Genomic DNA, 27,494 nt, shown 5'->3' with positions numbered 1-27,494 from the left:
CATAAGTGATAAAGAGGGAGCTAAAAGTAATACCGAAATCCTAGTTAAGATACAGTCTCAGTAAACACATCATAGATAGAACTATCACATGCACACCTGCTGCTTCTGGACCCAAGGACAGAGCAGCACTTGTGAAGTGTAAGTATGAAAAAGCTACATTTATCCATGCATGCAACCTAAAACGGAATTAAAACTAAAACTTTGTATATATATAGTATACTGTATACTGTATACAGAAGATACCGTATCAATTGAAAAAATGTTTGGAATGCAGCTTTTATATGCCTACAAAATGTCTAAGTTTATTTGTTGAGTGTATATTATTGGAAACATTTCTGTTAATGTCCCATTTCCATGCTTTCTACCCAAATCTGTTTCTATTTATTACTTTCATTTTGGCAGTTGCCAATAACATACATCTGGATTGAAGTAAAACCAGTCGCTATGTCAGTCAACATATCTATGTTTTGAAACATTTCTTTCTAAATGGAAATATTAGAACTTGGCAATATCTTAGGGAGTTCATACTGAACTGGACTATCAGGTTTTGTTCCAGCACTCATGGTGAAATCACCACGAGTACTAAAAATACTAGTCGGAATATAGTCAATGACTTATTACCTAGCTGAAGGCATAACAGTGGCAGAAACTCCATCACTGATACCTGCAAGGCTTACACATTTATTTCATACCTGAGAGAATAGTTTGACATACACTGTCCTAGTCACTGCAGGGAAATTACATTTGTCAAATTAATTCCAGTGGTAATGTCAAGTTGATAGCCAATGCTTATATGAGCTGGAGCAATAAATAGATACACTAATCGTACATGGCATGCCTTATTACCCCTCTGGGAATTTAACCATTACAGTGGGATAAACAACCCCAACCTTATTGTAATCAAAACCTGAGTTAAATCCCACTCTTGTTCACACACTGTGTGCAAAGCCCTTAATTGGAGAGAGCTGAAACTATACACCCAGCTATGTCAAGCATCAAACACACACACACGCACACACACACACACACACACAAACGAGAAAGAGAGATAGAGGTTCACACGAAAGAGTGCCACCTGCTGGACATAGTCTTGATGACAGGGAACAGCAACATAGACTTGAGACACATGTTGATTACTAGAATACTTTACTGTAGACTATAACATCTCACTGGTCTCTGGAAGATGCCAATTTCACATCCAAATGATCACACATCACATGACTTTATTAAAGTCACACGTGTTTTTTTAAAATTATTTTATAATTGTGTATGTTCATTTATTATTCAACACACTAGGATAAGAAATAGAAACAGGAAATATACTATAAACTATGATAGCATGGTGACATACACTGTATTATGCTCGTATGGTTTGGACAAAGAAAAATGCTGTATAATTGCAATGAAGTGTTAATACTAATGTAATGGAATATTAATAAGCATTTTTTATTTTAATTAAAAATCGCAGTTAATTCACACATGTATATTTATAAATAGTATATAAGCTACTTTATAGGTATTTATATCCATATTGTAATATAAATATTGTATCTTATATATTTAACTTTTGTGAATAAAATAAAAAATGTGACGGAGTATAGACCCACAACAATTTCTTACAGAATTCCTAAAGAAATATTACAGGAATATTATGGTAACCCCGCTTAGCAAAAGGCTAAAGTGGGGCACACGAGTTAGCATTCAGCTGAGAAGACAAGCAAAGCCAAAAGATGAAAAGCATGCGGAACATGGGTGCAGCCTTCAAACACAAAAGACCCCTTGCTGATCAACAGCACCCCCATCTTCCTTTAAAAGCCGCCCCCTCCCTCTCCAACCCCCCCTTTCTCTGGACGAGGTGCATTGTGGGGAGGAAAGTCGTTGCCATTCGACCTCTGCGGGGCCTGCGCGGACGCAGCGAGAACCCTGAAATTCATTATGCGTTTAAAACCTTTATTTATTTCCGCATAACCTACATACTCTCACCGGGAGGGCCAAAGCGGAGAAGAGAAACGACGACGGTCCATCTCTTTCGGAAAACGACATCCTTTACAAACACATTATTTTTTGTCGGAGGGGGGATACTGTTGAGAAAGTGAAGATTGTAATATATATTAAGAAAAATGTCCGGTGAGAGAAACCGCAGGTCGCTGGCTTTCCGAGGAGGTGGATTAGCTGGGTTAACGGGTTCCAGCGGTATCGGTGGGGGGAACTGTAACAGCTGGGAGGCCCCGGCCTGTCAAGACCGACAATTTAACGGGAACAGGCCGGATCAAGAGGAGGACAGGGATCTGGGGGCAAAAGGATCATCGCAGAAGAGAGTGGAGGGCGCTGGGTCTGTCAGCGATAGCACGGAACCCGAGGCGGAGGAAGAAGAGGACCCGGAAGGGGGCAGCTGTGCAGCCGGGGAGGGCGACGATCGTGTCGGCTCGGTGGAAGACGAGGACGGGTCCAAGGAGGGGAATAACTTGACAGCAGGGAACGATCCCAACAACACCGACAGCCAGGAGCCGGGAAGCGGAGCGACTGGAGCCGAGACGGGATCCAGGAAATCTGGTGTAGAGATGAGACCGCAGACGTTGCTTCAGAAACACTCACTATTCCATGCTTCGTGGTTGCAAGAATTTCCATGGCTAAAATTTTGCCAGGAGACGGGACTCATGTCCTGTTCTTGGTGTCACAACATTGCCACTAAAAACAGCGACGAGCTTGTCAAAGGCAGTCGCAACTACAAACGGGCCTTGCTGCTGAGACATCACCTGTCTTCTGAGCACGGAAGAAATGACCCCACCAAACAGGTAACGTTAGCTCAAGTCCATGACGATTTCGCTTAGTTACTTACGTAGCATTTGCGTACCTGTCATACATTTGTCATAACACATGTCATTATCTGTTTTGTTTGTCACTAATACTGACAGTTTGTACAACTTTAAAACACAACGAAGGCGAAAATAGGCCATTACTTAAGCTTCACAATCCCTTCTCCTGGCTGATTAGCTAACATCAGCCTGCTAACCTGAGCTAACAACTAGCTTAGCCAACTAGCCGCCTGTAGCTCTGCTTTCTGGCCGAAGGTAGATGGCCAGTGACGGAGTGGAAAGCCCCTAGCGAGGCTAATGTCGACTAACTGAGTTACTGAATGGCAAAACACACTGAACCACTTTCCAGTGAGAGTGACACGAGTCTGTCTGATTCAGTTGACGTCCGAAATCTAAGTGTCTGTCCACTCATCAGTCAAGTGACAAGCTCAAACCTGCTCCTGTGTGACACCTGCTAGCTACTATCACACCGGAGGCTGTTTCTTTGAGTGAAAGATTAATTCCGTGTCACAAACAACTTATTTAGAACTGCCTAAAATGTCATTAACAAGTAATGGACAGTGGTAGTGTTGTAGAATACTTTTTTCCAGATGTACACTGTACAGCATACCCTATTGTTGCATCAGCAGCTGTCTTGATTGCTAGCTTGCTAGAGGTCACACAATGGCAAGGGCTCGACCCTATCAGCCTTTGGGGAACCGCACCCCCCCCGCGCCTCTCGGCCTCTCATGCAGTTCTGCTGGCTCGCAGTCCCGGGTGACCTCTGGCGCATTTCTTCCTCCTCCACCTCCTCCTCCGTTTGGGGAGCTAAATTAGAGGCATTGTGCTAGAATGACCCCCCAAAATCCATAGATGGTGTCACTTGCAGGGCTGGACAAGAGGAGGAGAGTAAATCATGTTGCCAGGAGCCTGACAGCTTGCCTGGCCCATATGTGGCTGTTTGAATAGGCATGAATGAGTGAAATAAATGTCAGTAAATAGAATGACATGGCATCACCTGACCCTGTTATCCACATATTTCTGGATTAATGGGCTCTAGTGTTATACCTTTGGGGCATATTTTATGATTATGGCCCCATCTTGTATGCACAAGACTGAAACTATACTAACTGGAAAATTACCCCTCTTTATTTAATTGGCATATAAAGACTATGTGGTTAGCCTAAGCTTGAGGTAGGTTTGAGGTTATTGACAGTATTAGTATATTGAATGCTTTTAATTCAAAACAACCCAGCCAGTTTTATATTTGGCGTACTATGTCTTTATTGATGTGCATGAGATCTTTTTATTGGTTCCTTTTTTTATTGCAGTGCGTGCAGGCAACATTTCTACGGTACTCCAGCAGAGACCTCATAAAAACAGGGAGTGCATAGTCAAAGGGCATTTCTCCCATCAGTTCTGTATTTGGAAAAAAAACAACTTACTGTTCCTTGTCTATTATCACGTCGGACCTCCTATCCTGAAATGGTCTGAGCTGTCAGGGGAATTAAGAGCGGGGTGCTATTTGACTCTAATTTGTGAGCGAAGAGGATTGCACTACTACATTTAGTTCCTTCCTTTGCACACGCATTCACTAATCAGAGTGACTTAAAGTGATCCACTAACTTGTACGCATCTCTAATTGGTAAGGAGTGCAGTAGGAGTGGATTAGGGGCTTGGTGTGGCTTTTCCCTAGCAACAAGGACCCCAGACACTGTACTGAGAGGTTATCCAGGCCATTTCCTCATGTAGAATAGAGCTGGGAAGATAAAGTCCCATTGATACACTATTGGAAATTAAAATTAAAATCGTTCGCTCTTTAGATGTTCCTCAGATAAGGTTTTTCTCTTAAACTTTGCATACAAATGTAATATTCGTATATAAAACACTGTTGAGAAATGAGCATCACTGTATGTTAAGCATGTCAACATTGTGAAGCAGTACATTAAAGGGGAATTGTGGTGTTACGAGGCAACGTCTTGTTCTATTCACCCATTCCTGACGTTAGTCAGGCCTCTGCTGCATTCGTTAAAGCTAACTCAATTAGCCCTAGCACACCAGGGCAGCTGTGGTGAATGTGGGTCTCCTTGGAGAAGGGGGCTGTTGTCCTTAATTCTCTAGAGGCTGTCTTGTGCTCAGATTGTTCCCTATGCTCACTGGTAAAAGGCTAAGATGAGGCAAAAGTAAGCCATTGGTTCCCTTTGATCAAATATGAGATCACATATCTTGGACCTAATATACAAGTACATTTTATTGTCTAGTAACTATTTTTTTCTTTTTGTTAACCAAATGGTAAAAGGTTATGTGTCAAACCCACATTGGTGGTCACAGAGTAATCCCTTACATACACTCTATTCTATATATACATAGACTATATTCTTCAACTGTAGTTCCATATACATCATAACACACAGGGGTATATTGCATAATTATTGTATTGTATTAATTGTATGAAGTTAGTTTTAGTTTCAGTTCTCTCCACAACCAGCTTCTTCATACACTCCCTCTTTCTCTCTCACCCACTTCTGAGCTTTCTTGTCTCTCTTTTTCTTCTTTGTTTGAATGTCAATAACATTTAATTTCCATCAATAATACAGACAACTGATCACCAAACCCCTGCAATATCCAAACTGCATTCAACCCAGGCCAGGGTGAGGCTCGTGAAGCCACGTCAGACGATCCGCGTTGCCCCATTCGGTTTGACAGCCAAACAAATGTTTTACCTGCATCATTGTGTTGGTCTAAATGGGATGTAAGATAAGATAACACACCACTTTATTGATCCCCAGGGGGGGAATTCAGATATGGGGGACCTATACAAGTCTTTTTTTCCCCCCTCACTTTAGTTGAGACAAACACCGCACTCATTGTTATGAGTGAGTCTCCCCGAATGGGGAAGGGGACCCACCCATTGCTGTCTGGTGTCTGCCAGATAGATGGGATGTTTATTGGGGGCCACAGGTCAGGGGAATGGGGTGGGGTGGAGCCAGAGGGAGAATTCTTCTTCTTGAATCCGTCAGTGACTCTACTCTACCCCCCCCCCCCCCCCCCCCCCCATCTCTGCCTCTTCTGTCAGAGCATTGTTAGGAGGCCGGGAGACACTCAGTGCAGCCCTCCCACACCTTGGGCCAAACGCACACTACGGTATTGTTCTAGCATCTGGGGACAGACGGGTTGGGTGAGGAGGGGGGATTGAGTGAAGGATACAGTAGATGTAGGGGGTTAGTGAAGGACCGGTAGAGATGGCCTCAGGGTTGGGCTAGTCATGGGACTCACTTGATGGTGGGTGGGGATAGATGAGTTAGGGGATGGAGGCAAACGTGTGCATAAAAGGTAAACAAAAACTGGCTCCAATGGGTCATTATGTTGCATGGGAACAGTGCTGTATCACATGATCTGTTAGAGGTGTGTCTGGCTGTGGCCATTGCTTCACTAAGCTTGAATTCATGACCATCTTCGTTTGTTTAATCCATCTGTAAATCAATTCTTATTGGCCATTCACTGTAGGTTTTGAAGCATCCATGTTAGACCTAGATCAAAGGATTCTTCTTCCCCAGCGCCCTCTTGGATTCTCTTGCACTCTCTTTCTGCCTTTCATTCTTCCACCCCTACCATCTCTGGCTCAAATAAAAACCTAGCCACGTCACGACCGGGGGAGGTTGATATTGTCCCCACATTCTCTCTTGGCTCAGGCTGGTTTTGCCTCCAGCATCTGCTGTGCAGGGTCGGTCTGCTGGTTCTCTAAGCTCCCAGCTCACACGTGGCACATCTGGAGAAAGGATGATGCTGCTGATGAGGCCAGTATGGAGCAACTTATCCGGTACCAGGCTGTCCTAGCCTGACTCCAATAAGTGCACACACACAACTCATATCAGAGCTGCCATGCAAAGTCTTACCTCTCTGGCCCATTGCCTTGCTATGCGTAATGGATAAAAGCTGTGGGGAGTCATGGGGTTTGGGGGTGTGATGGCTTTCCAGGTACTGGGAGTCTAAGAACGCTTGTGTATTTAGGGCGTTTCTAACATATTGGCTCTTTTTTTTAACCCTCACCGTCTTCTGTATGTTTGTTGCAGGATGGTGAACATAATTGATCATCCAGTAAACCCTGTGAGTTGAAATCGTGTTGGGTCTATACTTATCAAAAGAGGAGAGCAACACATACAAACAAAGCAGCAGAAACAGTGTACGACCTCCGAAAATCTAACTCAGAAGCACATCCAACTCCGCTTGTTGTGACAGCACTCCTGCCCTTCACCACACCAATATATTCCTCCACAGTATTCAACATGATGACCATGCCCCTCCAGAGGCTTTGATGTGTATATCATGGAATAATTTTTCTCCTCTCTCCTCATACTCCTCGCCTCACCCACATGCACCCTGGCTCTTTTCTATGCTTGTGAGTGGGAGATGCTGTGTAATAAGAGAGTGAGTGCCGAGCCCTTTCACAAAGGCCCACAGTGAGTGGACAATGAGCCTCGGGGAGAACACGGGCTATTGTGAAGGCTAAAATGGGGTGACCCAAGTCCTTCTCTCTATCGCACTGGCTTTCTGGCTCCCTCTGCTCCACATTTTCTCCTCCGCCCTTTTTCTCGAGGCTCAAGGTCTCGCTCACTCAATCTCTGCCTCATGCGCTCACTCGTTTTCTTTGTGCGTGTGTTATCAGGCTTTTCTCTGTGCGTTCTCTCAGTTCTCATCTTCTTTTTACACTTATTTTTATCAGCTCTGTTTCTACTTTTTTCTTCTCCATCAGAACTCTACAGTTCTGCTCATTTGTCTTCTATTATTTTCTGTCCTGCAGAATATGTCCACTTTCCCTTGTCTCTTATCTCTCCCTCATTCTGCCTCTCATTTCATTCCATCCCATCTCTCTCCATCTCTCTCCATCTCTCCCCCTCCAGCTGTGGCAGAGGATGATAAGCCCCCATATACTATCCTGTGTGCCCAGGCTGCCCTGGACAAGAGCTGCAGTGTGGAGGGAGTAGGGGTAGGGGTGGGGGCTGGGTGGGGACCTCAGAGAAATGGATTTAATCTGAATTACTCGAGCTGAAACCCCAGCTGTGTGTGTGTGTGTGTGTGTGTGTATGTGCAGAAGAGATGGTGGTGGGTGGGGGCAAAAATGCAGGGCTCGAGCAATGTGAATTATTCTGGATTAGGACATCTGCTGTGCAATTCTAAAATGAGCTGGAGATGTATGCTGTTGCATGTGTGCATGTGTAGAGTGTAAAAACTATAATGTAGACCTCTACACATTCAGGGTGTATATTCATTTTTTTAGTGGGTACGAATGCATATAAGTCAAGCCATGTACTTTTGCATAAGTAAGTGTATGCATACAAATGTGTATATACTCCGCTCTCCTCTGCTCCGTACCAGGCTGGCCCTTTGCCCTGTTAAGGGGGAGCAGGGGAGGGGGAGTGGGGCTGTTACAGGGTAGTTCTATGCTTCTGCCAGTTCCCCTCCCATCCCACAGCCACGTTGTGTGTCCTGCTTTGGACACTTGTCGGCCCTCCTCCAGGTCTAATTATGGCCCGTTTTACATCTAGCTTCCAAGTTAAAGAGAGAGATAATTTTCCTGTACAGAAGCTAAATGTGTGTAAAGTCTTGAATCTTGTAAATCTGCTTTCCAATCTAGCTTTGGAGGTGATAACCAAAGTGTATTCATTAATCATGACAAAAAAAAGCATGTTTTAAAGGTCCTCTATATAGTGTTACTACAAATTCAGGCTCAGTGTTGCTTTAAAGGAAATAAACTCAAAAGATGTTTTTCAACTCATAAAAATGGTAATCCTGATGGACAGTGGACTTAAAAATCTATAAAAATAGCCATAGATGATGTCCCTTGCATTTCTGTTTTTTGTTTTTTTGTATCGCCTTGGATATCTGAACAAATGCAGGTGCAAAGTGGCATCATGTTTTGGTTTTTGCAGGACAACATAAATGAAAGTTAAAAGGATAGAGTATTCAATCTATCTAAAACTTCAACTGTTTTGTATTGTTTTTCAGCAGTCATACAAGTAATAATAAATCAAACAAGCAGTGATGCTAATGTCTCCACCAATTTGACGCAAAGCCTCAAGATATACAGTCTTTTGAGTAAGAGGTCACTATCACTATATATCACTATAGCTGCACTCTCTCAGCCCAGAGTCACCGAATGCAAAATGTTTGGACAGGTTGTCTGGGGCTGTCTAAATGCATTCTTGAAAATGTAGGAAATCATTAAAATATAAATATAATTATCAAAATATAAATAGGTGACCCACCTTGAGGGGAAGTGTTAAGCAAATCAACAAATTACAATGGCTTGTGGAAAAGACTGAACATTGCAGTCTAATAATATGTAATTGTACAGTATAAGGGGTTGATTTCTCCTTCTGTACAACTTCAAAGCAAAAATACATTTCCTGTATATGTTAAATTAGTCTTTCAGGGTTTATTAATCTGTGATTGGACATAGTGTCATATTTTTTGTTAGAAGTTGTGGAGATTCAGTTTAATGGCGTAAAAAGGAATTGATTATAGGGCTGTGTAATACTACCCAACCTAAAAATAACACGCCTTTCATTGCCTCTTTCCCACCTCCTCCATTACAGAAGCCTGTCAAACCTGTTTGACCCTTAGAGCAGGTGCGTCAGTGTCACACTGCGAACCAGAGGGTGTATGTCTGTCTTTGTTTGTGTTTTGTAAAGACAGAGTTACAGGTAGAGAAAATATTTTTGTATTAGTGCATTAGTGCTTTCTTTTGCAAATCACTTGTGTGGGCACACATCTTAAGCAATAATGTTTCTCTTTCCTCCTCTCTTTCACGTAAAAGGAGACGGTGAGGCCCTCAGACAACGCCAGCCCCTCCACTAACTCATCTGAGGAAGACTACCGCAACAAGCCCAATGAGAACTCCTACTGTTACCAGCTTCTCCAGGAGCTGGACAAGCAACGCAAAAGTGGCATCCTCTGTGACGTCAACATAGTTGTCTCGGGCCAGGTGTTCCGCGCACACAAGAACATCCTGGTGGCGGGCAGCCGCTACTTCAAAACCCTCTACTGTCTGACCAAGGGCGAGGCCCAGGACCAGGCCACGGTCACACACCTGGATGTTGCTGCTGTGCAGGGCTTCTCAGTTATCCTCGACTTTCTCTACTCCGGGAACCTGCTGCTCACAAGCCAAAATGCCATTGAGGTGATGTCTGTTGCTAGTTACCTCCAGATGACAGAAGTTGTACATTCGTGTAGGGCTTTTATAAAGGATGCCCTTAATATCAGCATCAAGCAGGAGGCTCCTGATTCAGTGGTGGTGGACTACAACAAGAGGCAGATGGTGGCCAAAGAGGGACAGAGAGGGCTGGACCGGAAGCCGAGCAACTTCTGGGCCACAAGCATCCTGTCAAAACTGTCAATCAAGGCCAGCAACAACCAAGGAAAGGAAGCAGTGGAAGAAGAAGACGAAGGCGGCAGGCTGAAGGAGGAGACCAGCGATATAGAGGTGACCGTGGTTGGGAGTGAGGGCTGTGCCCTGGTGACCCCCGGAGCCTCTGGTAACTGGACCCACCACAACGACAACTCGTCTGATTCAGCAGAGACCAATGAAACGCGGGAGGCGAGTGGCCAGGTATTCGTCTGGAACGAGCCAGCCACAGGTGGCGCTGCAGCAGCACCCGCAGCAATAAAGCGAGAAGCACCAGATGCTGCAGCTGGAAGCGGACGGAGGAAAAAACAGACCACCACGCGGCGTTTTGTGTACAACTTTCCACCAGAGCCTGAAGAGGGATTTGACGAGGGAATGTTCATCCAGCCCTCGGCCTCCTACTCCAGAGAGGACTTCTCCTCCCTCTCCGAAAATGCTGGTATGGCACACATTTGTACCTCTTAACACACCTCACACAGTCTCCATTCCCCCTGTAATATATGTATAGCTTTCACATTTAACTCATGAATTTCTTATTACTATTAGTCACGCTGTATACTCATTATAAGTAAAAGGAAGAGGCTCATGCAGAATTTTTGTGGCATATGATCATGAGATCACTTGGATGTCACATCTGTATGTACGATATGGAAATACATATTTTACTACCTTTGTGCATGAAAAGCTCTGATTAGACACAATAGTTGGGGCCTCTATATTGCATTTTATACGCGAGTGTAGAGCATTCAATTTACTTTGCTTGTTTAAATAGCCTCTAATGCATGAATCTCAACAGCATGACCAGGGTCAACGAAGAATGTCATTAAAAGAGGTGCTTGTAGTAACTTTTTATGATCCTGCCAAATTGTGTAACTTTGTGCATCCACATACTGCTACTTTTGAGATGCATCACGATTATGTCTGCAAACATAGCCTAAAGCTACTGCTAGTTGGAGACACAAAAAGCAGTTATGTCAGGTAGCATCATCAGCTAGCATGATGCCTCTCTGCCTTGATGCTCCACCCACTCCCCCATCACAACCAATTTAACCTCTAAATCCTTAGATTACTATGACATTCAGTTTCTTCTGGTTCTAACACTTACTTAAAGCTAAAGTATGCTCACACAAACCCAGATACTGTTTGTATCTGTGTTTTTTATGGCTGCACCATTGCATCAAGTGTTCTAGATGATTTGTACAGCACTTTCTACATATGCCCACTTTCAGGTCATATTTGGTATCTTTGTAAAAACTATTTATTCTGTAGTTTTAAACAATGCTTGTCCCCACACCGTGCATTTGTAATGATTTACCCACCGGGGGGTCAGTGGGGCTGAAGAGGATAACCCTTATAGGTCACGTGGCTCCAGTATTTGATCACGTTAGTCTTCCAGCCTATAAAATGTTGTATAATCTTTATCTAGTACTGGAAGAGCGCACTGTTGTTACTTGGGGGCAGCATTGCCTCATTTATATGAATGATCTGTCACCATACAGTGGCATATCTAAGCACGTCACACCCATGATCAGTAATGTAATTCAGTGCCATTAAGCTAAGCTGTGGACACTCGCAGTGGGAAACGCTGGCATGATCACTAGTTGTCATGATCAAAGTATTGATCACATCACAAAAAGTATGGATTTTCAGCTTTCAATCAATGTCCTGCTGTTACACCTAACAGCAGGGATAGTTGCTTATCAAGCTTTTAACCTTCTGTGAATAACCAACAAGTGAGTCACCCCCCCGCCGTGATCTCTACTAATCACACAAGAGCAGGGGGCTTACGGAAGTTACGCCCACCTGGAGTGCTTTGTCTCAGCACAGAGATGTGTTGCCACATCACTGCTGTGAAGTTTTGTAAGGTGAAGTTCAATGAGTCAGATCGGTATGTTGTAATGTTTTATAGTAGAAAGTAATGAAAGGCCAATATTTAACAACCATTTATTGATGGAATAAAAATGTCCTATCCTACATTAACTTTTAAACCCACACTACATTCTGTGGCTGGCAAAAAACGTTGACTCTCTTCGACCTTTTTAAGTAGCTTAACATACATACAATCAATACATTTTTCCATTTTGCTTGATAAAACTTGTGCACTCCTCGTCTTCTCTCTTTCTCTTTACCCTTTGATACCTTCTTCTTTCTATCATTGCTCCCTCCATCCTGTCCACATACAGGGCAGCGCTCTTAGTAATCTCTTCTCTCAGCTCCAGCCTTCTCCTTCTGTTGGCCCCATTAAGCGCAGCACTCCATGTAACCATAATGATATCACATATTAAGTGGAGTGGTATGGACGAGGGGGAGGGGGATGTGTGAGGCACCAAGTGTGTGTAGAAAGAGAGAGAGAGAACTACATTTTGTGTGTGTGTGAGAGAGAGAGAGTGAGAAGCCATCCCTAATGCAGGAAAATGAAGAAAGCGGGGGAAACATTTCTCCCCCCAGGCCTCCCTAAATGCACTTGAATGCTCTTAGTGCCTCCAACTCCTCGTAGGGCTCTTTTTAATGTGCGCACGAAGTGATCCGGGGTGTTGTAATAGCCTAGAGAGACGCTCACTTAGAGACTGAGTTTGTCTGCATGTGTGCCAACTCTCCAACCTTCTTCTCTTCATGTATCCTTGTTGTTTAGCTCCATGTCGCTATTTAATGTGTACTACGTTTCCAAATACAGATATGGTTAAGACTTCAAGTAGGCTGTTAGTCACAGTAAAAGGTTTCAAGGCAACTGTTTAGCCCTAAATTATAGTTTTGTGTTCAACAGTCCATTTGCCTCAAACGGTAGAATTCATTCATACAGTACGTTTACAGTTTGAATATAGATCTGTGAATATTTTGTCTCTGTAAGGCCTTAAAATTGTAAAGATTTGTCTGTGTGTGAGAACATCAGAAGTCTGTAACTGATGCACACCCTATTGTTCAACATGTGAGAGGTGGTGTCTGAAGAATTTGAGACAGAAACGTGCAACACATTATCCTGATGCTGTTTGATGTTGGGGTGAGAGGAGGGTCTTTGCTCTGTTTTTTTTATCCACTAGAAATGAACAATTGGTGTAGTTGTATATTAAAAGTGTGAAGTTGCATTATTTTCGGATTATCACTGACGTCACGCTGTGTGTGTGTGTGTGTGTGTGTGTGTATATAGTGTTTTTCAGTTCCCAGTGTAAGAAGTGTTTTCCAAATGGTTTCTCGTTTCCCTTTTTTAAGAGGAATGTTCCTTAAATGCTTTCTGAAGTGTTTAAGTGTTGCTTTTTTTTTCAGGAGAGTTGTAGTTCAGAATTGTTGTGGCAGTAAAGTTTGCACTGACTGTGGGTTATTTGGTTGACAACATCAAAGGTGTAGGAGATCTTTTTACTCTCTCCGTCTATTAAGACAAGGTGAGACAGACCGAAAGGAGAGCCACATGTCTACATTATCTGTTAAGACAAAATATGAGCTCAATCTGCAACGCTGAGTCCAGTTCAGTTGTTAAATCTACACCAGCCAAGCTTCCTCATTGTATTTTGCATTTTCTAGTGTGAAAGCTGCTTAAAATGTATTATTAATGTATTATTATTTGTTTACAGTAGTGGGATGTGTAGTCACATTGGTCATATTTTTCTTCACACAGTAAAAGCTTTTTTGCTTTTTGTTTATTATGCATGAGCTAATGAATTAATCAGATGTTGACTAGGGTTTCGATGAATTCATAAACTTCACTTTATAGGACGAAGTGGGATCTAGTGGTGTGTATGTGCTATTCTGCATTTGTTTAAAAGTGCTTCTGGGTAGAAAGCTGCTGTGTTGTGAAATGAATCAACTGTACGTGCAACATCAGAGCACTCAAAACCATATTTAGGCCATTTTTCTCCTGGAACGCACATGGAATGATAGATGGTCCAGTACGTATGGACAGAAAGTAATTTGTCAAAGGTTTCAGTTTGTGACAGTGTTTCCCACAGCCGCTCTCAGCTGTCTAGGCTTGATAAGTCTTGTTTTGCAAACAGTGCTCATTTGTTGTGACTCGCTCTGCATATGTGTGTCACATGTGTGGAATATGTATAATTATAAGTCTGCTGTGGGTTATCAGATTATTATATAAGGTTGTTGATGTACACATAGTCATGCAGAAGAGACTAGGCTCGAAAAACTAATCTTTTTGTTCTGGTTGTGAGATACTCCCTCTAAAACTAGACTGCCCTCTTGCACGTTTAGTCGTCCTTTGCTTGCATATTTCTGATTGAGCCCATGAGCAGTCATCCACCAATATTAGCTGTCCCAGTATCCCACAGTGATGTCACTCGTTTGGCTTTCATTTTGCTCCAGTTTGATCTGTGCGGTCATGCTCCAAGGATGGAAACATAGTAGCCCAAATGGTGGTTTTCTTTCTGTGGCGTTTGTCACCGCTTTCTAAACATGTGCTTGTTTTTAAGTCTTTTTATTTTTTCTCTTTTTTTTCTTCAACTAAAAATGTTTTGGGCTGCAACTACTATTATTGTCTTTATTTGATTCATCTGCTGATTTATTTTCTCGAAAAAACGGAAAACCGCCTAAAGTGACATCTTTATATGCCTTGGTTTGAAACCCCAAAAATATTCAGTTTACAATTTTATAAAACTGAGACAAGCAGAAAATCATCACATTTGAGAGGCTGGAACCATCAAATATATGGGATTTTTTTCTGGAAAAAGGGTTAATTTTGCCTGGTGGATATCTAATTTGAAAAAAGGTGACAAATAGCACAGTAGAGGCAGCTGGTGTTGTGGAAAATAACAGTTGAAAGTGAAGGGTGGTTTCAGCGATATAAGTACTTTGCCATTGCTGTCCGCTCTCACCACGCTGAGCCCACAGCCAACACTCGTGGCCAATAAATTCTTGGGTCTTCTCCAAACAAGACTGTTGGATTGTTTAAAGGGTGGGTGCTGCACATAGACACACACACACACACACAGAGCAGGTGAAATGCATTTGCATACACACTAGTCTCTGTTGAAGCATGCACGCAAATGCACCCCTTCTCACACACACACACACACACACACAATAACTTCCCCAATCCCTGTGAGGTGCAAAGCCGCCAGGGGCAGTCCCTTCCCTCCCTAATCCACTCTAATGCACTGGGGCTGTCCACACTATTCCAAATATTGACCCAGGGAGAATGGACACACACACACTCACACACACACTCACACACTCACACACTCACACACACACTCACACACTCACACACTCACACACTCACACTCACACTCACACACTCACAGGGGCGTGTCTTTAATGGGCTCTAACCGCTGATGCTGGAGGAACTGGACACACACAGGTGCTCACACACAAGTGCTTACAAAAGCCGAGTGTAAGCTGAGCCGGTGTGAGGGCTCGACTCTCATTCTCTAATTAACCCCCTCCCTGGAGCCCTGGTTACACCATTAGTTTGTTCCTCTGGCCTGGGGAGCACACTGCTTTACATATAGTAGGGGGCCTGTTTGTTTGTGTGTGTGTGTGTGTGTGTTTGCCTATGTTGTTAACTGAAACTTCCATTGTTTCAAGCAGGGGGTGGTTAGTTGTGTACGCGAGGCGTTGTGAGGTGTGCACCCTCCAGGCTCTCAACCACCTCTCATCTCTCTTTCTCCCTCTCGCTCCTCTTGACCCCTCCCCCTTTCCCAGAGCTGGCCAATCAGATCCCGTATAGCATCATCCAAGACTTACAGCAAGGGGAGTCCTGGGAGAATGGTAAGACGCAGCACTCTCTAGACTACAGCTAAAGGACAGGCTGCTTTAATGAAACGTACAATCTTGAACTAAAATGCATCGTCTCAAATGAGTGTGGGCAGTCCCGTCAGTGTGTCTCTTCAGATATTTAAGGACTCATGTTCAGCCAGCGTTTAAATGCGTAGTTGATCTGCATGACCCATTTACACAAAATGATTATCTATGTTATCCCCATGTTGGGGAATGAATATGTAAAGTCAGTTGTGTTTATATAGACCAAAATCATACATTTGCCTCAGATGGTTGGTGGAGAAGCCAGTGCGTCACATAAATAGGTGGCCATTGTCTTCAGTACACAAGGCTGCCTGTCCCAAATCCATACTACACACTGATTCTAAGCATGTATGATTTGTTTTTAGTGTGTGTTGATGGACACTACTTTCCCACAATGCATTACACAAAGGGAACGTCACATGCTCACAGCTGAAAAAATTTATAACTAATTGTGGATGGTGATAAAAGAGCTTTTCAAATACCGCAGACAACAAAAATAACGGTAAAATAGTTTTTTAATAGTAGAAAAACATTTTGCTGTCTATTTGTGAAAGTTACAGTTTGACATGCATCGTTGCCACGGACGGGTGGGGTTGTGGGTTGAGACATCAGCTGATAAATAGCACTGTACTGAAATGACCTCCAGTTGAAAGAAACTCAAAAAAAGGGAGCTTTTGTTTTTTAATTTATATAAAGATTTAGGTTTAATTCGTACCCTCTCATGGGTATTTTTTTTAAATTTCACCATAACCTCTAAGGCGTAAATTAACAGCTTGTTGCACTTCCACAAGGTACTTCTCTGCTGCACACACACACACATTGGGAGTACACAGGTGACCTGCTTCTCATCAACCCCCCCTCCCCCTAGCAACCTGCCCTGACAACGCCTCTGTTGTGCGCTCCCTGGCTCAAACAAAAGGGCCCGGCCCTGTTACCCCACTCTCTCAGCAGTGACGACTAGCACTCTGTTTGGAGCCTTTTCAAAATCAATATCTTGCTTATTTATTTGTAAGCCCGGCTGTCCTCGGTAGCTTGTTAGCATAAACATCCCAAGAGCGTTAATGAAGACAGTGCTGGCGTGAGGACATCTTGACTTTTATTTCAGTGCATAAAAGAAAGAAATCATGTTATACCGTATGCACTAGTTGTTAAGTAGTATAATAGCCACGCTTGATGGATGATACAAAATGGTGGTGGTCTCATTTTTAGATGTTTTTAAGGAGTTGCAAGTCATATATTACGGAACATATCAGAACCATTTGTTTTCAACTTACAGTTTTTGATAATTAGCATTGGGGTTTATGCACAGAAGCTGTAAGCGGCAATAGAAAACATTCCAGTTGCACAAAAGTTACATGGGCAATGATGATTTCTTTAGCACCAGTTACTTAGCAACAGCAACAGTGACAGAGCTGGGTGGTGAAGTGTACATGGCTGCCACAGTAATCAGTTGTATCTCTGCAGTTTAACAAACTTCTGTAGCAATCTTTCACTAAAGAAGCTTTTTGTGATACACCAGTTTGTGGGTTCTTATTCTCTCTAATGGTTACCGCATCCTAACTCAGTGATTTGATAAACAGGATATTGGTTCCTGACACACCACTCTCTCATTAGAGGATCTATAGATGCAAATGTAGCTTTTATGATCATTGTCTTGTTCCATATCCAGTTTGTTGAAGTAACTTCCTGTCCAGTCAAATTCAACCTGCACTCGAAGAACAAACCATAGCTGCGTTTTTGTCTGCGTTAAAGCATGATGTTACTAAATCTGTCTGTTGCTGACATTATGTTTTTTTCTGTCTCTATCCAGGTGAGTCCTCACACCTAGCCCTGAATAAGCTCAAGTGCCCCCACTGTAACTACATCGCCAAGCACCGGCGCACGCTCAAGAGGCACCTGATCATCCACTCGGGCGTACGCTCCTTCAGCTGCGACATCTGTGGCAAGCTGTTCACCCGCCGCGAGCACGTTAAGAGACATTCCCTGGTGAGTCCACATATGTGCAGGATCCTCTCCATCCGCACCACCATGTGATGTGCGTCCACCATCTTCTGCCAAACACTGCAGCGTTTTGGCCACCCTGACATCTTTGCTCTCCACCTCCTGCTTTGTGTCTGGCAGCTTTTTTGCCCAAGGGAGTGAGTGCAGCAAGATATTTTTAAAAGCAGAAATGTTTGGCTATGATATCTATTTTTTCTAATGTAGGGAGGAACGTAGAGTCTCTCAAAACGAATGGATTTGTCAGACCGTCTCACATCACTGTGTTTAGAAATCAGGAGGCTATATCATTGTACTGGCAGCAAAACTAGAAAGAACAGGCAGGCCTTTTCAAATACTGTACAGGTCTGTAATGTAATCTGTCAGATTGTTAGACTGAGTTTGAAAAAGTTTTCTTTTGTACCCCAATTCCCTGTGATCAAACTTGCAACGACTTACCTCTGATTTCCTGCTACATATTTAATATTTGGAAAATATCTTCATTAGAAATAGTTTCACATTTTCTGGAAATGCGTTTTTAATTTTCATGCTGAGAGTTAGAGGCGAAGATCGATAACACTCTTATGACTGTATGCTTACTATGAAGTTACCGCTAGCAGTCAGTTAGCTTATTTAAACACAAAGACTGGAAACGGGGGGACAGCTAGCCTGGCTCTGTCCAAAGGTAACAAAGTCTGCCTACCAGTACCTCTTCAGTCCACTGATAAACATATTATATCGCATTTGTTAAATTCTTAAGTGTAATAAATAACACAGTTCAGTGTTACCTCCTGCTTCCAGTCTTTATGCTAAGCTAAGCTATTTGGCTGCTAGCTGTAGCTTCATATTTAGCGTACAGATGTGAGAGTGAGATCAATCTCCTCTAACTCTCAGCAAGAAAGCAAATAAGCGTATTTCCCAAAAATGTCAAACTATTCCTTTTTAAATGTCATATTGACAAATTTAACAGTGACCATTGAAACAACTTCAAATGGTAACTAACCTCATCTCCTCAACCCTCTCCCTCTCTGTCCCCATCCCTCCTACAGGTGCACAAGAAGGACAAAAAGTACAAGTGCATGGTGTGCAAGAAGATCTTCATGCTTGCAGCCAGCGTTGGTATCCGTCACGGCTCGCGGCGCTACGGTGTGTGTGCAGACTGCGCCGACTCACACCAGGCCACTCAGGAGGGCCTGGAGGCGATGGAGGGCATGGAGTTTCCTCGCGATGAAGACTTCGAAGGTGAGGAAGGGGAGGACCTGGAGGGGGAAGAACCCACCGACAACGACCAATCAAATTGGGGCGAGGGCAACGGCGGTGCTGCCCCAGAAGAGGACTAAGAATTTTAACAAGCTTGAGAAACAAAAAAAAGTTGATGTTTAATATATATGTATACAAAAACTAGCTGGTAAACAATCAACTCCAAAGTGCTATCAAACCTCGAGGTTACTTAATTGTGCAAGTATATGACAAAGAGATGGATTTAAAAAAAGCTTTGGTAGAGTGGGAACTCCAAGATGTACAGATTTTATTATTAAAATGTGTCCAACTCTGGGCCCAGCGCCCGCAAGAGAAAGATTCTAAAGACGAATAATATGATAAATCAGGTTTTTGGTGATGTATTTTTATTTCCTGTTTTTCGGGGGAGAGTTGGGCAGGGTGATGATGTAGTTTTTGAGTTGGGGGTAGGCCAATCATCTAAAAAAGCGAAATGTTAATTATTTAATTTATGAAGAGAGGTTATTATGGTCTTATCAAATGCTATAATTTTTATTTCTGTTGTTCTTGTCTGCAGGCAGAGGCACAGTAATGGCTGTTGCTTTCTGCACAATCTGAAAGTATATTGCTTGGTGCTTGTTAGAAGTACACGGAAGAAGAGCATTATTGTCCACAGGAAGATTTTTAACTTGCTCCGTAGATCTTGTTTAGATGCGCTAAATATTATTATATTATTCTTTTCTAATTTTTTTTCTTTCCCTGCACAAATCTTGGAACCAAAAAATCTGTTTTGTGACTCTAATGTATCACAGCCATATTTATGATTAATTTAAGAGGGCTGCGATATTGTGCCAAACAGACCGCACACCAAGATTTAGCAGGAAACAAAAACTACTGAATACGCTTTAAAAAAAAAAAAAAAGAAAGAAAGAAAAGACAATGTGAGGTTTTTTTGTTAAGCGGGAAAAAAAAGATGAATTAAAAAAAAAAAAGCGAAAGTACAAGGGGAAATGTTATTGCTAGCTTTATACAAATCACGGCGTCACAGTAACACTTTATTATTATTAAACAAAAGCATTTGACTTTCACTTAAAGCTTGAATTTTGCCAAATGATGAAACGTTTGGTGCTGTAATGCTTGTCGCAGAATACTGGACCTACAGGCTATATATGATGTTTATAATCATAAAGCTTAAACTGACTCAGTTATAAATATGTAATCAGCTCAAACTATAGAACACTGTTGTGCTACGGCGACTATCAGGTATGCTTTGCCATTGTTTTTAAGCTTCTATTTTATTTAATGCACACACACACACACACACACACACACACACACACATACACATACACAATTTTGTAGACCTACCGGCAGTACTTCTAATTGACGTTTTGAGGACCTAAGTGGACATCAATACCTGTATACGTTTGTTTATATTTGGTACTGAGTTATATAGTAAATACAGTATATATATTTTGAATCACTTGAACCTTGGTTGTGAGGGGGAAGAAGTGTGCAGAAAATCATGATGTGTGATGTTTTAAGTCTGAAAGAACTCCATTTTTCATGTGTAAAAGGTAAACACAATGTCATCAGTTTAATTTGATGTAAGTTTGTTTTTATTTTATTTCTATTTTTTTTAGGTCTGCCAGGTAGAAAAACACTTTGTTCCACAAAAAGTGAAGCTCTATGGCGCCTCATAGACATGCACTTACGTTTGTGTTCATGAAAATAATTTTCTTTTTATGTTTCTTTGCTTCCCCAAAAAGCGGGTCTGAATGGAACTATATAAAAAAAAACTGTTGTGTCTTTCTTCCAATGAGCAACTTTTTTTATTAGACATTTTGTTTTTGTTATTTAATATTATATATTGACTCCAAAATGCAATCAAGACTGTTAATTTCTATTTGTCCAACCAAAATTGTTGTTTTTAATTATTGTTGAAATATAATGTATGAGAAAAAGCCAGGTGAAAACTTGCTTAGTGTAGAAAATCCTTGCTCGTGTCTGTAATTGTTGAGATTTTTAAATGTTTTTATGCTACAGAATCATTCACTTTACCCTAGATACATATTTTGTTTAATTTTGTCTTTTCCACAGATGTTTCCTTTCTCCTCTTTGTTATTTCATTAAGCACATATTTTCTAAAGAATCACGGATTGTTTGCGGGTTGAAACCTTGGAGCAGCAGTATCTGTTCATATGCAGTGGATTATACAGTATGTACTGAAGTGCTAATGATACAGAAGGTGTGTAACTTCCCTTTACTCTCAGTGGAAGGAGATATATTTTAAATCATAGAGATATTTCAGCCTCTTCGTGTCACTTTTACCTTCAAATCACTGTGGGAGGGGTTATATTACGGATATATATATATATATGTTGAGAATATATAAGATAAATATATATATATATATTAAGAAGATATTATTTAACCAGTGGATTTAAGTAATGGAACACAGTCAGCTACAGACCTCCTGGCGTGGTTTATTTCCGTGAACTTTAACCTTCCGCTTTCGCTCTCTGTTCACGCTGTGTGCTTGTTCATCACACCATCCTGTTGTCTTGTTTGTTCTTTTGATACTATTTACCATCCTACTGATTTTACTGTAATGAATGAGACTCAAAACTATGATGTATCATTTTAGATTTTATGCTGTATTTGTTATATGGACAAAAAAAAAGAACCCATGAAAAACAAAGCAAAAACACTACAGATGTAAAGCAGAGGTTTTTTTTCCCCAGCTGTATTTTTTTACGCTGTTGCAAAAGGTTGTATTTTTCAATTTCTCTCGAACTTTAACAGTGATGCAAAACTCGGGCCGCACCTCAGTGCCCTCCGAACACAAAGCAGATTCAGGTTACTCTTTTTACGTTTTTATCAAAGGTTTTCAAAGATGGAACTACATTCTCCTTTTTTCTGTCTGAATTGTACTACTGTTCCTCTCTATACTACATTTTAAGAATAAAACTTTGATATTGCTTTAACCTTTTTGTCCACTTGTCTTCCTGTAGGGAGACCTTTGCTCTTCTTATGATGGTCAGAACAACCTTGTTTCTGTTTGGAAAAAAAAACGAACAAAGCTCAGACTACGGGTGATGCCAAACTAGTACATGGAACCATCTTCTCTTAAGAGCAGCCTGACCCTTTTCCTCTATTCCACATCCTCCAATCATTTTATTGTTACTATCATAGCCCTGTGAATTATCTGGCTACCTGCCTGCCCATGCTCAAGATATGTGCATTTATTATCGTACTGTTGCAGTTCTTCTCAGTTGCTCGGGCACAACCATCAAGTAAAAATCATGATTCTCTGTGTGCACTCAAATCATGTTATTGTGTAAATCCTCACATGCAACATATTTCAGCAAACTCATAACCTTTCAAACAATGTTTCATACATTTCAGGGATATGGTCGTCCATTGTCATAAGAAATAACAATTAGTAATATCCTCAGATTTGAGTGAAAATGACTTAACCACACGTAAGTTTACAGATGCAACTCAGGTACTCTTTATTTTTCCAAACACTCGAGGGTGAAACTTAAAAACAAGTTTTGCATAAGTAGGTGTGAATATGGAGCAGATGGACAACAGGCTGCTCATGCAGTAGGAAAATGTCCAAGTTGGCTGTGTGGGTTACTGCATGTCTCAATGTCTCAGTGAGAAAGAGTTACTGAGAAATAAAATACAGAAACACAATTTCACTTTTATTTTGATACAGTTCCTTAGCAATGATAAAAGGAAATGTCATTTTAGGGGACTGGTGTTTTCTAAATGTTTTGAGTGTTGTGCTGCACAGTATTAATGACGAGGGGATCGCTCCAGTGTTTTGAGAACTGCAACAGTGCTTCAGAAAATGTTCTTAAGCAGCTGAAACCGTAAGAGTATCCACTGACTGCCTTTTCTGTAAACCAGCAGTTTGCACAGTGGCACAGTTCACACTGACACACCCGTGGTTAAAGGATAACAACAGGGTGACATACAGCAGCCAGTCAGAGCAGCTCATTCCTGGTGATGAGATGATATTGTCAGCGATTCACTGACAGCTACACGGCTTCAAATCAGGACAATTTACAGTGTAGTCAGTGGTTTGTCAGATTTACACACATCTGCAAATAAACATTTGGATGAAGAAAAAGAGAGCCTGGTGGTGAGTTTCTAAGTTTCATCACTTAATCGTGTTAAACCTGATTTGCTCTCTACATAGTCCTGTAGATAGTGTGGTTTCGGTTGATTTCTGGATTCTGTTATCAGGGATGGGTGAGTGGTTTTCGAAGACCATGAAGTCCCCCTCACCCTAAAAAAACCAATGTTGCGCCATCTGCTGTTAAGACTTGGGACTAAAACATCACTTGTTTTTCTTTTTATCTCAGCCGACACCAGGTGGCAGCACTTCTCTTTACATTTCTTCCCACACAGTCAAACAGCACCTGTACTGTCCCAGTTATTTAGTGAGACCACTGATGGAAGAACTGATTGATGCATTGATGAAATATGGGGTAGTCAGTGTGAGGTGATTTGTGATTTGTTTTGAATGTATGAATCCTTAAATAGAAGCAGTGATTTGATCCTGGCTTAGATTTAGGTTCTATGTTATTGGTTGGTGAATGAGTTATATAAACTAGATGACCAGATATAACACAAATGGCCGTATAAGGCTTGGTTTAGTGGCCAAACCATTTGTCTTGCATCCTTGTATTCAGACATCTGTACTTCTCAGGTAGTCGTGTTAACACATGTATGGCATAAAATCTAATAGATTAGATCTTCTTATTCCCAAGCATGCATGAAAAGCAGAAGAACACTTGGGCATTTCAACATGTAAGTTTGTCAGACAGGAGTTTACACAGTCAGATGGAAGTATCTGATGATACAGTTTATCTAATGTTATCTGAGCAGCTGAATACAGTAAATTCCACCAATTCGGCTCTGAGACTGAAACAAATGCAAAGAATGCATCAAAAGTACGATCTCCTGCTGTTTGTCACACTGATTCTCTGTGGTACACACTGAACCGTAAGTTTAAACTGTGTTCAGGACTCCGTTTATTATTGTGTGTTTATTTCCCCGTGGGCATGAGCGCTGCTGTGTGTCTGAGTGTGTGTGTGTGTGTACACACACACAAAAGCAGTCATCAAACATTGGCCTTGTGGGCAACCACACACTGCTCTATTCTTTTCTGTGTATGTGTGTGTGTGTGTTCACGTGCATGTGTGTGTTTGTGCATGAGCCTCCTTTCCATTCACAGGCCCTTTTGTGTGGGTGTCTGTCAGCGGTGTTGTCTGCAGGCAGGCCCCCATTGTGTTGAACCGCTGCTCCTTATTGACACAGGGCCCCTGGCGCTTCGTGTTCCCATGGCCCCCCAGCCACAGCGGACGGAAGGCTGAAACCGGAGCCCCGGACCCGGGGAGAGTTTGTTTGCACTCCCCTTTCTCTCCCCTGGTGCTCCTGGAGCTCTTGTCTGCAGTGTGTGTGTGTGTGACTGTGTGTGTGTGTGTGTGTGTGGGTTGGACATTAAAAAACTGAGGTAGAAAGACAGGTAATCATGTGGTCACAGCTGCAGCTGTTAACAGGGGAACCCCAGTGCCACCTATTGTGTGGGTATGAAGTGTGTGTGTGTGTGTGTGTGTGTGTGTGTGTGTGTGTGTGTGTGTGTTGACCTTCACATCATATCGGCCCTTAGCCGTCCTCTGTAATGGCTTGACGCTTCACAGTGAGGCACTCAGAGGTCAAAGGGAGAGCAAACATTAATGGAGAAGATTATTCTCTGATCGCTATTATCTGCTCTGTGACCTGCTGTGACCCAACACTGGTGTTGAGACAAATCTGGTTCTCATGCACAAAGTGTTCCCAGCAGGACGGCTTAATACCACAGTGCACGTGGCCTGCATTTACACAGCAGCTTTAAAACTGACTTTGAAGTGACAGAGCAACAGTTTGTACTAATGAACTGTTGCGATTCGAGACACATAGACGGCTAAACTTTCTGCTTCTGTCTTTCTGACTAATCTTTCTCATTGTCCTACCTTTGAAAGGGCACTCCACTCATTTTACACATAAAGGTTAGTTTATTTGTCATGGAGATCCTGTGAAAACAGTTGTATAATGTCTTCTGTGGCTCTGGAGGGAGCTTTTCCAAAGTCACTTGAGACTTCAAATATTTGACAGAAAACCTGCTTTATAAACTGAAAAAGGAGAGCATTCAACAGGCAGGCAAGCTCTAATGAAAGCTGGTATCTGCATTCGTGTTGCATTATGGGAAATATATGATCCAGTGTCTTTGGAGCTTGACCGATACTAGGGACTAAACGTCAGGTTCTGCTGCTTGATTTTGATTTTGACTTTGACCGACCCAGCGAAAGTACACGTACAGCCCGACCTTTGGTCTCTTTGCTCTCAGTTTGTTGAAATATAACGGACTCAAATAGTTGTTGACTGTTACATATATCCTCTGTAAGAACTGCTAGAAAAGCAGCAACTCAGAGAGGTCCTTCACTCACTAAAATGTCACAACACTTTATGAAGGAGTGGCTGAGCAGAGGGGGGTGATGGGAAACATCGGTTGATGAAATAAAACGGGTGTATGTGGGGGTGGAAATGCTCCATCCATCCTTCCATCCGGCTGTGTGTACAATGGAGCTCAGAGCAGCAGAGTGTGTGTATTTATGGCAGGCGGACACACACACACACACACACACACACACTGTTGGACTGGCGGGCCTTGCTGTGTGAACCTGGCAGGGGCACACAAATAAACACACGTACACACACACACACACACGAGGAAAGGCATTACCATGTGAAAACGAAAGGGCAATTAAGATGAGGAGAGTTTACTGGCTTGTGGTGTGGTGGCCTCTCTTCTGTTCTTTTCTTTTCAGCCTCGCTTTATTTGGGGCCACCATCTCCAAGTCAAGGCCAACACGATCAATACACACACACATACACACAACCACTTTGTGTATGGCGCTGTTTGTGCCACATATAAACCTGCAGCCTCAGCTCCCTCTCTCTCTCTCTCTGTCAACGGGTGATAGAAATGTGTGTGTTTGTGTTTTTAATCTTTTCTGTTTACAGATGAGAATCTGTGTTTGTGATTATGTCTGTTAATCCAGCCACACACACACACACACACTCACTGTCATGTAGTGTCCATGCTTGCTTTTTATTTGTGGGATCACATAGTTTTTCTTTGATGTCATATTTGTGTGTGTGTTCCTGAGGGTCCGCCTGCATCTGTTCATGACCGTGTGTTTGTTTATAAGCGGTGCGTGTGTGGGAGAGCATGTGTGTGTGAGAATGTGTACACATACCGTATCATCTCAGCGTGTGTCCCAGCGCGTCTATGGTGTCAAGAAGTGACAACGCGTGTGTGTGTGTGTGTGTGTGTGTGTGTGTCTAAGGGAAGGTGCTGGTTCCCACAGCTCAGATCTAATTCAGCTGTAACTCAATCTCCGTGTGAGTGCCGCTCCTCCAGTGCTCTCCTCTCCCTCTGGAGTGTGTGTATGAGTGTATATACGTGTGTGTGTGTGTGTGTGTGTGTGTGTGTGTGTGTGGCGGGGAGACATTTCCCCTCTCAGACCCCTTAGTATCAGTTTACTGTGTCAACGCCAGGAGCTTGACGGCAGCAGCAGCCACGTTCACACACACACACACACACACACACACACACACACAAACACACACACACACACACACACACACACACACACACACACACACACACACACACACACACATATATACAAGTGGGACACCCTATACCTACCATTCAGACATCTGGGAGGTTATGAGATACTGGTGATGTGTGAGCGCATGTTTGTTTGTGTATTTATATAAATGTGTGTGTGTGTGGTTTTCCGGGGTGTGAGACATGACATGATGCACGTCTGTGCAATAAACTGAGAGTGAAGGAGGGCTAAAGAGGTGTTAAACTGACATGTCACTTTCAGAAATGTCATATTAGCAAAGATGCCTCATGAATAAGCCCAGTTATCCATTAATGTGCCTCTCTTTGTGTGTTCTTCTTATTGTTATTATTTGTGCATTATTTGGTATTAATACAGCGTTGTTTAAAGTACCAGTGAGGCATTAAATACAGTCCAGTTGGAGTAACATATTAAACGGTTTGTAATACTCACAGACAGGATTTTACAATTCTGAAAGGTTTTCATGGCAGCGACTTTTGATTTTATCTTCGGTCACAACGATGATGAGTTAACAGTAGAAATACAGCCTGCATGTTTCACGCAGGTCTCAACTAATACACACGTGTTAGATAATGGTGTTTCTGAGTGTCTAAGTCTCGTCATGGCTGACTTAGACATGAAGTCACTATGTCATAAGCCGAGAAA

At 42.3% G+C, this 27,494-nt stretch overlaps 1 protein-coding gene across 2 annotated transcripts; it reads left to right on the top strand.

The window, feature by feature from the left end:
- Nucleotides 1–1,990: 1,990 nt before the first annotated feature.
- On the top strand, nucleotides 1,991–20,903 carry zbtb10 (zinc finger and BTB domain containing 10). 2 transcript variants are annotated; one of them, XM_070921796.1, is made up of 5 exons: nucleotides 1,991–2,795; nucleotides 9,613–10,639; nucleotides 15,844–15,909; nucleotides 17,753–17,928; nucleotides 18,969–20,903. In XM_070921796.1, exons 1-5 carry the CDS (start codon nucleotides 2,121–2,123, stop codon nucleotides 19,257–19,259), a joined length of 2,235 nt encoding a protein of 744 aa, XP_070777897.1. In that variant the 5' UTR covers nucleotides 1,991–2,120; the 3' UTR covers nucleotides 19,260–20,903. The 2 variants fall into 2 exon arrangements, with proteins under 2 accessions (XP_070777897.1, XP_070777898.1); XM_070921797.1 differs by lacking the exon at nucleotides 15,844–15,909.
- The last annotated feature ends 6,591 nt before the right edge of the window (nucleotides 20,904–27,494 follow it).

This window comes from Enoplosus armatus, chromosome 16, assembly GCF_043641665.1.
Source record: "Enoplosus armatus isolate fEnoArm2 chromosome 16, fEnoArm2.hap1, whole genome shotgun sequence".
Taxonomy (NCBI): domain Eukaryota; kingdom Metazoa; phylum Chordata; class Actinopteri; order Centrarchiformes; family Enoplosidae; genus Enoplosus; species Enoplosus armatus.
This window is presented reverse-complemented; position numbering and strand designations above follow the sequence as displayed.

Excerpts from the sequence above, each read along its gene's own strand:
- zbtb10 (XM_070921796.1), top strand. The coding sequence starts at position 2,121 with ATGTCCGGTGAGAGAAACCGCAGGTCGCTGGCTTTCCGAGGAGGTGGA. Across the intron at positions 2,796-9,612 it reads GAAATGACCCCACCAAACAG|GAGACGGTGAGGCCCTCAGA; the intron begins GTAACGTTAGCT and ends TTCACGTAAAAG. Across the intron at positions 15,910-17,752 it reads AGGGGAGTCCTGGGAGAATG|GTGAGTCCTCACACCTAGCC; the intron begins GTAAGACGCAGC and ends GTCTCTATCCAG.